Source organism: Misgurnus anguillicaudatus, chromosome 19, assembly GCF_027580225.2.
Source record: "Misgurnus anguillicaudatus chromosome 19, ASM2758022v2, whole genome shotgun sequence".
NCBI lineage: Eukaryota > Metazoa > Chordata > Actinopteri > Cypriniformes > Cobitidae > Misgurnus > Misgurnus anguillicaudatus.
Window position 1 is genome coordinate 31635797 of NC_073355.2, and position 13024 is coordinate 31648820.

Below are 13024 nucleotides of genomic sequence, written 5' to 3' on the forward strand. Positions count from 1 at the left end.
CGTTTAGCAGCTTTTACAATTGAGCTTCTCAATGTTCCTCTGGGTAAGTGCACAGAAAGCAGTAAAAATATTACCAATACTGGATCAAAAAACACTATTCTGCATTCATTCGAGTTCAGTGTTTTTGTTTATATCAAAACAAGCAAACAAATAAAGATTGGCCGTTTGTTTATTTAGCGCCATGAGAATAAAAACATTAGAAGAACACAGACAAAGAAAGTTGAAAGTAGGGTTATTTGAATCCTTCTCCTTAAGGGAGTCACGCACCACTTTTTATTTATTTGTATTTTCTTTATGGGCTTGATGCTTGTGCTTCATATCAGATTTACTGGATCAGTCTAAAAAACAGAGATAAGGTTAGCTGATTTTGACGTTGATTTGGTGTTTTAATAAATATGCTGATGTGTTGAGCTTATTTTCGAGTGCTCTTTAAAAGAAACCATTCTTGCAATTATTCGCTGTTAGATAATACGGGTTTATGCTGTATATCAATAAAGGCTCTTACGTATAGACCTGTCTTAAAGTGTTTGTGTGGAACTGAAACAGTTATATTGTTGCTTAACTTGACATCCCTTTCAAATCCTGTTCACAATGCTTTCTTTTGAAACTTGGCTCTACTACAAAAATAAAGGTGGAACAGTTCAATACAACAGCCCAGATTTATTTGACAGATCTTTTTATGGTAATGATCCATTAACTGCAGGACATAAATTAGTCTGAACAGGTTTCAAATTTTATTTACGAAAGCGACTCTGAATGTTTCACACTCTATTTTGACAAGACAACCCAAAGGACGATTGAATTACTTAAAAGGTTACTTCAACCTTTAATTTGCTCACCCTCATGTCCAAAACTCATATGACTTTCTGTCTTTCATGAAACACATGTCCAAGCATACAATTTCAGTTTTACATAAAATGAAAGTGAATAGGGATAAGGGACAGCTATGGTCACCCTTCACAACCATTTACCCCAGTTGCTCATGGTTCCCATTCACTTTCCCCTAAAAAGAGACTTTAAAATGAATGTGGATAGCATAACTTTAAGTTCATTACAAATTATGTTTGTGTGCAGACTTTGGTATCTTCATATCTGGACATATCTGGACATTTCTGAAACACTGGGATGTTGTCTTTGGTAAAAAGGGGTTTTAAGCGAAAATCTAATTTAAATATCAATGTATTTATATATTTCTCTGGCAGAAACAAGTAAGTTATTAAAGACATCTGTTAGACCTCATATACAGCGTATAATCAACAGATGTCCTGACCACGCATTTAAAACAGAAAACCATCAAAAATAAAATGGTTCCTCTTTCTTTCTTGTACAAAAAAGCAACAATTTATTATTGTCATTCTTGCTTCCTCCTTCCATTATCAAACTGACACAAAATCTAGGGAAGGTTATTTAAATCCCCCCTCAGCTAGGATTACATCCCAAACCCTTCAAACTCTGTGTTATCTAAAACGCCCGTCTCACACACATTATTTGTTCCAATCCCAAGTTCACCGGAAGTGTCATGACACGGTAGAGAAGTAGGACGCATACGCAGAATTCACAAAATAAATAACATTTAATGATAAAATAGGAAACCAAAAACACGAGGAGTAAAATGACGAACAGGTAGCAAACACAGGAACATCCAAAATGTGACACAGGGAACAGACAGGGTAGTAATGACAATGATCCAGCAGTGAGCAAACAGAAGACAGAGGTATATATACACACAGACTAAATGACAAACAGGTGTGATGAGGCAGGTAATTAATCAATGAATGTCCAGGTGATAACAATCGGAACAGAGACAAGACATGACACGGATTAACCGTGACATTACCCTCCCCTCTACGAGTGGCTACCAGACACTCACATAAAACAACAAAAACAAAGTCTGGTAGCGAGAGTCCAAGGGAGGGGTGGAGGGCTTGGGGACCCTGGCGAAGCCGGCAGCCGCCGGGATGAGACCAACAGGACGGTTGGCCGGACTGCGCCAGGAGAACCGGAGCGATCGCTCCGAGAACCGAGGCAGACGAATTACCCCCCTCCTGGGAATCGTCGACGATCAGATGCCACCGGAAATCATCTACCATCCCCTCGCGGAAACGGAGACCCTCGGTAGCCACCCCGGGGAAATGATCGGGCGTGGTCCGTTCCGGATCCCCCTGAGAGCAGGATGGTGGTCCTCCGAGGGACCGTCGACGACGACTCAACCGTTGGGGGACCGCCTGGGCCAATCCTCCTCCCGCAGGAGCGAGCGATCGCTCACGGTGGTCCCCAAGAGACATCGGGGCTGATGGGGAATGAACCCCGATGTCACTACTCCCCCTCGACGAAACTCCTGGGGGAGCCGCCCTCCGTGAACCTGCTGCGTCCAGTTTGGCTGGATCATTCTGTCATGACACGGTAGAGAAGTAGGACGCATACGCAGAATTCACAAAATAAATAACATTTAATGATAAAATAGGAAACCAAAAACACGAGGAGTAAAATGACGAACAGGTAGCAAACACAGGAACATCCAAAATGTGACACAGGGAACAGACAGGGTAGTAATGACAATGATCCAGCAGTGAGCAAACAGAAGACAGAGGTATATATACACACAGACTAAATGACAAACAGGTGTGATGAGGCAGGTAATTAATCAATGAATGTCCAGGTGATAACAATCGGAACAGAGACAAGACATGACACGGATTAACCGTGACAGAAAGCATCGCTACACACAAACCTACTCAATAATTTACAGATTCCCAATAATTTTCCATCTGTATTCAGTGGAAGCATGTAAAATTAATGCATTGTTTTTATATGGAAGCTCAAACTCTTATATAGGAAAATATTTTTTTAACTTGTAAACCCTAACAGAGCATCAGGCACTGACCAAAACATCTATTAAATTATACAAAAGTATGAGAAATTCATATATTACTTGGGGGAAAAAAAGGATTTTGTTTGCTTGAATTGTCGTCAATGTAAAAGATTGCTTTCTAAAACCAGAACCAGATGCAATAACAGAGTCTACCAGCAGAGGTAATATGGCCATACTAACCAACCAAACATTGACTCTAATGATCTTACCTGTAGACTGCAGTAATTTAGAAATTTAAAGTACTTTCTAAAGTATCTGTTTTGTCCCAGGAGTCATTTGAATAGATTCAGATTTAGAACAGTAATGCCAACAATACTTTCTGCACACAGAAATCAATGCCAATGAGTCAAACAGTGCACGCAGATCTCTGTAACACAATAAAATTAATGTTTTAACAGATGCCTGGCACACAATTTCTTTTCTTGATTACATTTTTTTTTTTACATATTTTTTGTCTATTTTATAGGTTGACAGCTCTTTTAATGTTTTATTCTAATGCCCCAAGGGATAGTTCATCCTAAAATGTACTTATCTTATATATTTATTCATATATTTTATGTTATCTTTTACTGATTCTGTTGTTCCGAATACAGAAAGATTTTATCTTCTCATCCATAGTGAAACACAACAGTTAAGTCCAAGCTTCTTTACAATGACAGTGGATAGAGACCATTCACTTCCATTGTATAGAAAATATACTGTATGTTGCCATACAGGTGTGGAACAGCCGAGGGGCAACCTTCCGATCTCTCTAATGAAGCCAATACGGAAGTGCCTTAAACTGCAATTCATCGACTGGCCGCTTGAGGCTGGCTCCAAAAGGGAGTCAATTCCCATAGACCTCCATTTTAAAATGGCCAACTTTACAGAAGTTAATAATATGTTTACAGCCTGGAACACAAAGTGTTTTTGGTCTGTATAGCTAATTTTGTCCTTCATGACAACTGTGAGGGGGGTGAATTTTTATGTAACTCATCCGTTTAAATTATATTAAGCCTAAAAGTTCTGCATAATTAAGGTAGTGGCCACTTGAGTGACGGTTGAACTGCCACTGCTGTCACTAGAATGGAGCTAGGTGGGCGTGGTTTGAGCAACCAGCCCCCTCAGCTTCACAAATGTCCCACCTCTTTACCCATTAATATGGCGATGGCAGGCAACGCCTACTTTAAGCTTCAAAAACGATCTTCACAAACCAATGGGTGACGTCACAGACACTACGTCCATATTTTTTACAGTCTATGGGAACAGCACAAGGGTGTGTAAATAAAGACACGTTTATGCATAACATAAGAATAACAAATACAAAATGATTAACCGTGCCATTCTAATTTTGTCTTGCTCCAGGTGAGACATTTTCTGAAGTCTACAGTCATACGGAGAAGTGCCAGGTGTGTAACGAATGCACAGGTCTCATGCGCATGCAGACCCCATGCACCGACTCCAACGACGCAGTGTGCGTGTGCAACTACAACTACTTCATGGACAGCCTGTCGGGCCAGTGCCAACCCTGCACCGTGTGTCCGAAGGGTCAGGGCGTGATGATGCGCTGCGAATACGATCACGACACGATCTGTGAGGAGTGTACGGATGAAACTTACTCCGAACAGGAAAGCTCACTGGACCCCTGCTTGCCCTGCACCTTGTGCGAAGAGGGCATAGAGATTTTAATGAGAGCGTGCACACCTACAGAAGATGCCTGGTGTCATGGTGAGAAAAACACATAAATGCACACATGCCGGTGGTGGATGACAAACATATGGGGCAATTCAATAGAAATTATTCATTTTAAGGCTGTGAGGTAACTACCCCAGTAATCAAAATTAGGAATTACACCCCAAATGTTTTTTAAATTATTAATGAAAACATGCCCAATAGACACTTTAACCCCCAATGTATTTGCATGCACTGCACTTATATCTTAACTAGATATCCTTTGACATTATATATAAAAGCATATATATGATCTCTCTCTCTCTCTCTCTCTCTCTGTCACACACACACACACACACACACACACACACACACACACACACACACGCACGCACGCACGCACGCACGCACGCACGCACGCACACACACTCATCAGCTAATTCTTCAGTATTAAGCATAATGTTTTCTTTCCTCCGTGTGTTTAAAGATCATTCTGGGTCATTTCCACATGTGTCTGCTTGTGGCCTTGCAGTTACAAGGTCAGCGTGCAGTTATTCTGTGTAAGGCCCTGTAGTTATAGAGGTCAAAACGGTCAACTAGGTCAATCCCAGTGACACATGCAAACAAAGACTGCGGCAATAGTAGCACAGAACTAAATTGCAAAAAGTTACAGTATGTTTTAAAACGGTCCAGCCTGTTATTGGCTGGTTAAACAAGTAATCCGTCCCACACTTACACCTGTGATGCCAACGTTTTGCAAGTTCATAAAAATTAACAGGTCGCCATTATTCCAAGTTTTATAGTTCATTAGCCTAAGTGCCCACAGGTGTGCGTTTATCATAATTTTACAAGCGCAGATCATCCAATCAGAATTTAAAGTCTGAACAGTTTGTCTTAATGATTGTTTGTTTAATAAAAGTCTGTCATTATCTCTTTAAAGTTCTTTCTGTGCCATAGACATACTCAATGCGTTTATGTAAACGCGATAAACCGTATTACAGAAACACTGCCTGTGGTAGCCAGCAAATGAAGTAATGGCCTTTTCTCTACCTCTTAAAACACACACATATAGTGGAGGCTCTGTTACCATGACTGAAGAGGGCATGTAATGTAGCGTGTCATTGGATTAGTGTGCTAACACTTGGGCGGTAAGGCTGTGCGTTTGTGTGTGTGAGGGTCATTTTGGCTTCTGCTGAGGAGGACTGAATTGAATGTGTTAGTTTGGTGTCAGTCAGCTATCTAGCTTATATGTATGTGTGCGTGTTTGACATTGAGAGAGTAGTGTCTAGAAGTACACCCTTAGAACGGATGTGTTAAAACAACACAATCAGGGTTAGTTTAGGGACAACACAATCCCAGAATAAACACATCTCTGTGTTATAATAGGAACAACACATTTTGACACATTTTTGACACAAAATGTGTTAAATGACATAAAAACATAACACAAAAAATATTTTTCTTTCTTAGGGGGCGTGCACACCAAAGCTTTTACGCCCGCGGCCAGCGCATGTTTTTAACTCTTTCCCCGCCAGCGTTTTTAAAAAAAGTTGCCAGCCATTGCCAGCATTTTTCATGATTTTCACAAAAGTTTAATGCCTTCCAGAAAATGTTCTTCTTTAAATATATAAACAAACAATATACCAGATGAAAGAACAGACCCTCTGCTTTCAAAAAAAAAAAAAAAAATTCATCCTACCTTCATTAGTTCTGTTGTAATCACCTCTCAAACATGGGTAGGTTTCTTCAAAAACACCCAATTTTGAGCAAAAAGCTGAGATAATTCCATTTTTGCAAAGGACTTTTGATAGAGATCAGATGCAGCGATCTTTAAAACATACACGGAGTTCGTTCTCTTTCATGTGAGGTGCTACTTGTTGTATAAGTTGCGCCACCTGTTGGATAATACCGGTATTGCGGAAAGACAGAAAATCTTGTCATTGGCGGGGAAGCGTTTTCTCATAATTGACGAGATATCTCTTCAATGGTGGCGAGTTAATTGTTTCCAATGAAAGCTTGAGGTTTTTCAAAAAAGCCAGCAGCTAGCGGTTTTCTTTCTCACTGAAAACTGGCGCTCGGTGGTAAATATTCCCAAAAAAATTCAACTTTGGGTGAAAAGCCATCAATGTCAGTTCTCACACGGCCATCAAATCACAGTAAAGGAGGGGCGGGACATTACCACAACATCCAATCAGAGCTATCAAAGCACCGCTTAGCTGAGGAAAGCTGGCACTCAGCTGAAAAACAGCTGGCATTCAGCGTCCTTCAGGCGTTTTCAGCTGTGTTTAAAAGTTTTGGTGTGTACGCCCCCTTAGAGTGTAGTTTTAGGGCTTGGTAATATATTAAAGGGATAGTTATGGGAGGCCAAATAAGGCAAAATACATTGAACCACTCCCACATTTACATTACACTTGCGCATTACACATATGAAACACTTTCAACGGAGGCAAGCTGGGGTATAAAAGCTGTGCGGTGTATCAAGATACTTGTGACAGACACTACCAGTAGTGGCTTTAAGCCTCATGGTTAGTGCGGCATTAGTGTGCGGTTTTCTGGGACATTGAAAATTGCTCGCACTCTCACTCACTTGTGTGCGCTCCAATCAGTGAGTTACTCAAAAAAAGTAATTAATTCCTAGTAACTAATTACATCTTCAATCATCTTATTAGATTACTGTACAAATGACTCTTTTCAAAAAGTGTTTAATTACTTCTTAGTATTACTGAATCCTATTTAGTAAATGATACAAAGATAACGAATCATCAAGCAAATTATAAAGAAGTACATCAATTATTCTGGTCACAGTTTTTAAGGTCCAATTCTTACTATTATCTAACAATTAACTACTTTTAATTTTAATTACTGATTATTATCACTTAGGAAAGTAGTTGTTAAGCTTAAGAATTGGTAGGAATTGGGTAGGATTAAGAATGTAGAAGAAGGTTTTGCAGAAATAAAATACTAATAAAGAGCCAAAATATCAGTAATATTAATGCTAATAACAAACCAGTTAATAGTGAGAATTGGAAACTACACCAGAGTGTTACCTTTATTCTTTTTGACTCACCAAAGTATTTAAAGTGAGAAGGATACATAAAAAACATGCATTTAACCTTAAACTTTCAATTTTGATGTTAAATCCACTATACTTGATCTACAGTCCATACACAGTATTTCGTTCAATTACACCAGAAGTAAGTGTAATTAAATTACTGGAAAAATAAAAGTAATCCCTTACTTTACTTTTTCAAGGAAAACACCCAGTGTTAGTTACACCCAACACTGGCGCCAATACATGCGGTTGCACTACCTATTTGCAGGTGTGTTCTATCCAAAGAAAGCAAAGCAATGTTAGTAAACACACTTGAGTCTACTCGAAGCTGTTTCTAGCAGGATTCAAATTGGTTTTTGGGTGTGACACGAGAGTCGGCCGCACTAACCAAGAGCCTAAAAGCCACGACTGGTACTGTCTGTCACATGTATCTTGATACATTGCACAGCTTTCACACCCCAGCCTTCATTGCATAAGCTCAAGTGTTTCATATGTCAGCGCAAGTGTAATGTTAATGCACAAGTGTTTCAATGTATTTCCCCTCATTTGGCCTCCCAAAGATAATTCACCGTCATGTTATTCTAAACCTGTATAAGTTTCTTTATTCTGTTCAACACAAAAGAGGATATTTTGATAAATGATGGCTAGCAGACAGTTGACGGTACTTATTGACTTCCATAGTATTTGTTTGTCCTACTATGGAAGTCAATGGTAACCATCAACTGTCTGCTTACCATTATTTATCAAAATATCTTCTTTTTAACAGAATAAAAAACCTTATACAGGTTTACAACAACATGAGGGTGAGTAAATAATATATATATTTTTATTTTTGGATGAACTATTCCTTTAAATAATACATCTATTGTCATATTTTCTGTGTAACATCACACATATTACTATCTTGTAATTACACTAGCACAGTGATCAGTAATTTATTGACTAGATATGCTATACCATGAGTGTGTGAAAAAAGAAGATGAGAAATTTACATGTGCAGATGGAACCAGTAAATCATAAAGCACCTGTAAGTGTTGTGAGTTATACACACACACATGCACACATGTTCAGCTTTACTGCCAACAGTTTCAACACTTATCTGCCTTTGATCTTATCTGGGATGAGAGAGAGGAGAGAGCATAGAAGAGAAGAGAGAGAGGATAGGAAAGGAAAGAGAAGACAGTAAAGGGGAGAGAGAGGATTGAAAAGAGAGGAGAGAAAGAAAAGTAGAAATGAACAAGTGAAAGAGACAAGAGAGGAGATGAAATGAGAGAGAGAGAGAAGAGAGGAGAGAAAAAAGAGAGAGGAGGAGGGAAGAAGAGAGCTTAGAGAGGACAGGAAAGAGAGAGAGGGGAAATCTTCTGAGCCAAAAAATATATTTATTTCTGCAAGCAACATATGGTAGTGGATGGTAAACCAACTACCAACTTCTGACTAATTTTTCCAAATATGTTTAATGTAGTTGTAAATTAGTAATAGTTTATAGCTACAATTTTATGCTTACTTCTCAAATCAGTTCTAAACATAGCTTTGGAGACCGGCTATGATTATTTTTTATGTATATATTGTGAGTTAGCACAGAGCAGCTTTCTCCCGCCACATCTCACATACACACATCAGTCCTTGTATAGACGGCCACCCTCGACCACACACCACCATCCATAAATTGACCTTATACGTGACCTTTACAGCTTTATTCTATCCATCTCTCTCTCCGTCTGTGTTTCTCTGACCCTTTCATGTCCATCTGTCTGTGGGTCAGCCATCCATGTGCCCTTTGATGAGGGATGCATATTAAAAACAAGCTCTTTCATGAAAATGACCACAGGCACACATACAGTAGTCATCTGACAGAATGACCAATCCGCCTCTACGCCGGTGGTCCGTGATGCATGGTGAATCACTTCCTGCGGCCACATGCGGACTTAAGTGGCATGTGTCTCTGTATTTGTGTGACAGTGAGTGAGAATTGTGCTGAGCCCTTTCCTCCGCTGGATCGATAAAAGCGCTGGAGTGTCTTACGCTCGGGCTTCAATCTGTGACCTCTACAGAAGCTGAAAGATCACATTCACTAATACACTCACACGGAAGCAGATCAGAGTATGTAAGCGAAGTGACACAATCTTATGGAAATTTATGCAAATTTGTTTTTCTAATCTTGCTTTGTTACTGGGTTTTGGGAGGGGTTATGGGTGGACCTTCATGCTTGCACGATTCACATTGTATGAATACGAAATCACCACCTCACATTTTCTTGTTAGGTCAATTTAGTTTAAAGCTTTCTGATCGATGGAAAAATAAACCACACGCTTTGTCGAATCATTTGCTTACACTATGGACCGCTCTGTTGATTATAACAGAAATGTTTGAGTTTTGTTGCATCACTCACAATGTAAACGTGAAGAAACATACATGCATATGCACACTTAAACAAATGCTCAGAAAAGCAACGCACGCTCTTGTTTAATAAGTGTCTGCGTGAGTGCATATTTGCGTGTGTGCTAATGCCTCCTGCTAGTGTAATTACTGCAGCTAATCAGAGCACTTAACAGCAAAGCTTCTGTTCATTTAACCACCCATCCGTTCAAATACGCACACACGCGCGTGCGCGCACACACACACACGGAGAGAATAACGGATGGTATGTGTGTGACAGATTCAGTCTTTCAAGAGTGTGTCTACTCGATAAAGAGGACCATTATAATAAACCTTCAATAGGTTGCCAGATAAGCATTAAATTCCCCGGCAAAGAAACAGAACCATGAGAGGATGAGAATAAAGACCGCTCATTAAAGAAGGCGCCCAGCTGAGGGTTAACAAGCACTTTACACTTGGCAACTCGTCTTGAAAACGCCCAGTTAAGAAAGAAAAGAGTTGGGAAAATGGAGAAGAATTGGAAATGGTTAACCTCTAGCTTGGCTGAGTTTTACTGCCTCAGCCCAATAATACGTTTTTTAGTCAGGTTTTAAGGTTCAGTCAAGGAAAACAAATCCATATATCTGTATCTATATGCTTTCTTTTTGGCAAAGAGAGAGAGAGGGAAAAAATGAGTGTGCAAGAAAATGTTAAAAAGTGTAAACGTTTCCTTGAAGAAAACTGAGGGAAAGACAGCAAGTGAAAGAGACTGATAAAGAAAGAAAAAACAGACACAGTGTCTTTAGATGCCCACATGTTCGAAAGGTCTCCCCAGAAGTTAGCTAAATATAACCTCTTTTGGAAACATTTAGGGTTGTCCTAATTTGGAAATTGATTTATAAATACACACTGTTTATGTAAAAAAAAAAACTTCAGGAAGAACCTAAACTAAAAGCTTTAAATGCCATAGAATAATCCATTTTTGGTTCCTCCAAGAACCAAAGGTTCATTTCTTTTACACAATATTTTTTTCACTACAATGAATTACAGGTGATATATCTTTAATATGTCAATCATTCCTCCTAGACATCAATGAGATTAAAATGAAACTTTCCTTAAAGGATTAGTCCATTTTCTTAAAAAAAAAAAAAAAGATAATTTACTCACCACCATGTCATCCAAAATGTTGATGTATTTCTTTGTTTAGTCGAGGAGAAATTATGTTTTTTGAGGAAAACATTCCAGGATTTTTCTCATTAATGGACTTTAATGGACCCCAACACTTAACAGTTTTAATGCAGTTTAAAATTGCAGTTTCAAAGGACTCTAAACGATCCCAAACGAGGCATAACGGTCTTATCTAGCGAAACGATTGTCATTTTTGGCATGAACAATAAAAAGTATGCACTTTTAAACACAACTTCTCATCGTCTTCCGGCTGTGTGACAAGCCAGCGCGACCTCACGTAATTGTAATAAACTGACACAAAGACATTAATTAGTATCATTCCACATACAACAACGTCGGAACGGTCCTCTTTCTCCACACTTGTAAACACTGGGGCATAGTTTCGATACGTAATCCATGACCTTTTGACGTGATGACGTATTATGTGAGGTCGCACTGGGCGTCACAGGTCCGGAGAAAGACGAGAAGTTTTGGTTTAAAAGTGCACACATGGATGCAGATCAGATAATCAGATAATATATTTTTTTTCTTGCCAAAAATGACAATCGTTTCACTGGGTGGGACCCTTGTGCCTCGTTTGGGATGGTTTGGAGTCCTTTGAAACTCCGTTGAAACTGTAATTTTAAACTGTATAAAACTGTTATGTGTTGGGGTCCATTAAAGTCCATTAAAATAAGAATAATCCTGGAATGTTTTCCTTTAAAAAACATAATTTCTTCTCGACTGAACAAAGAAAGACATCAACATTTTGAATGACATGGTGGTGAGTAAATAATCTGAATTTTTTTTAAGAAAATGGACTAATCCTTTAAGTATCCTGTGTTTCAGTTCTCTCCTGAGAACAGGTTAAGAAATCTTACAAATGTCACAAACTGAGCTCAGATTTGCAAAATCCAAATTAAGAATATTATTGAAGGGTTTCAATATGAACTTAAAAATTTTTGATCAAATTGACCCCAACCCAGATTATTTTACCTAAACTATACGATATGTTAATTTTATAGATCCATACTCTTAGCATGTACACTCTCAGAAATAAAGGTACAACAGTTGTCACTGGGACAGTACCCTTTCAAAAAGGTACACATTTGTACCCAAAGAGGGCATATTAGTACTTTGAACTGCCAAAATGTACCTTTAAAGGTACATATTTGTACCTAAATGGTACACATTAGGACCTTTTCTAAAGGGTACTGCCCCAGTGACAGCCTCGTACCTTTATTTTTGACAGTGTATGGATCTATAAAATCTGTCCTGAGCAATGAAAGAGTAAACACTGAGCAATACCATTTTCCTCTAGGAAGTGAATCACTAACATTTAAAAATAGCCTAAGCAACAGCAGTATTTATTATGTCCTTATTTATCTATGTAAATGTGTGTGTGTGTGTGGGACAGATTTTGATGAATGTTCACACCAACATAGTAAAGCTACTGCATGAATAATAAAACAAATGCAGAGAGGTTTGTATGCGTGTTAGATATCACCATATAGTTATATCGATAGCAATATCCATATAAAAACAACAGATACACAGGAATATGCCCACCGTGACGGATAAACAAATGATAGTGTGTGTGTGTGCGTGCATTTGATCTAGCTAATCTGCAAACCAATACAGAAAACAATGTTCTTTAATTAACTATTAAATAGCTCATGCCTAAATCACTTTCATTATGACTTGATTATTCAAACATGACCGACTGCACACACACGCACGCACACAAACACACGCACACACACGTTCAGGAAAACTTCAGATGAATATGCTGAATTTTCTATAGTCACGGTGAATCTAAGACCCCTGTTGAGTCAGATCTAACCTGTCACCACCAGTTTCACAGCCATGAAAGATTTGAATAAGCTTTGTTACATTCTGGAACCTTTTCTTGAGAAAAAGTGAAATGT

The 13024-nt window shown here is 38.8% G+C and overlaps 1 protein-coding gene across 1 annotated transcript in view; it reads left to right on the top strand.

The window, feature by feature from the left end:
- Positions 1-13024, top strand: part of ngfra (nerve growth factor receptor a (TNFR superfamily, member 16)) — a 45791-nt gene that overhangs the window by 14448 nt on the left and 18319 nt on the right. The window contains exon 3 of the mRNA XM_055194422.2: positions 4217-4579. Coding sequence (XP_055050397.2) covers positions 4217-4579 — 363 coding nt within the window. The remainder of the gene's footprint in view (positions 1-4216; positions 4580-13024) is intronic.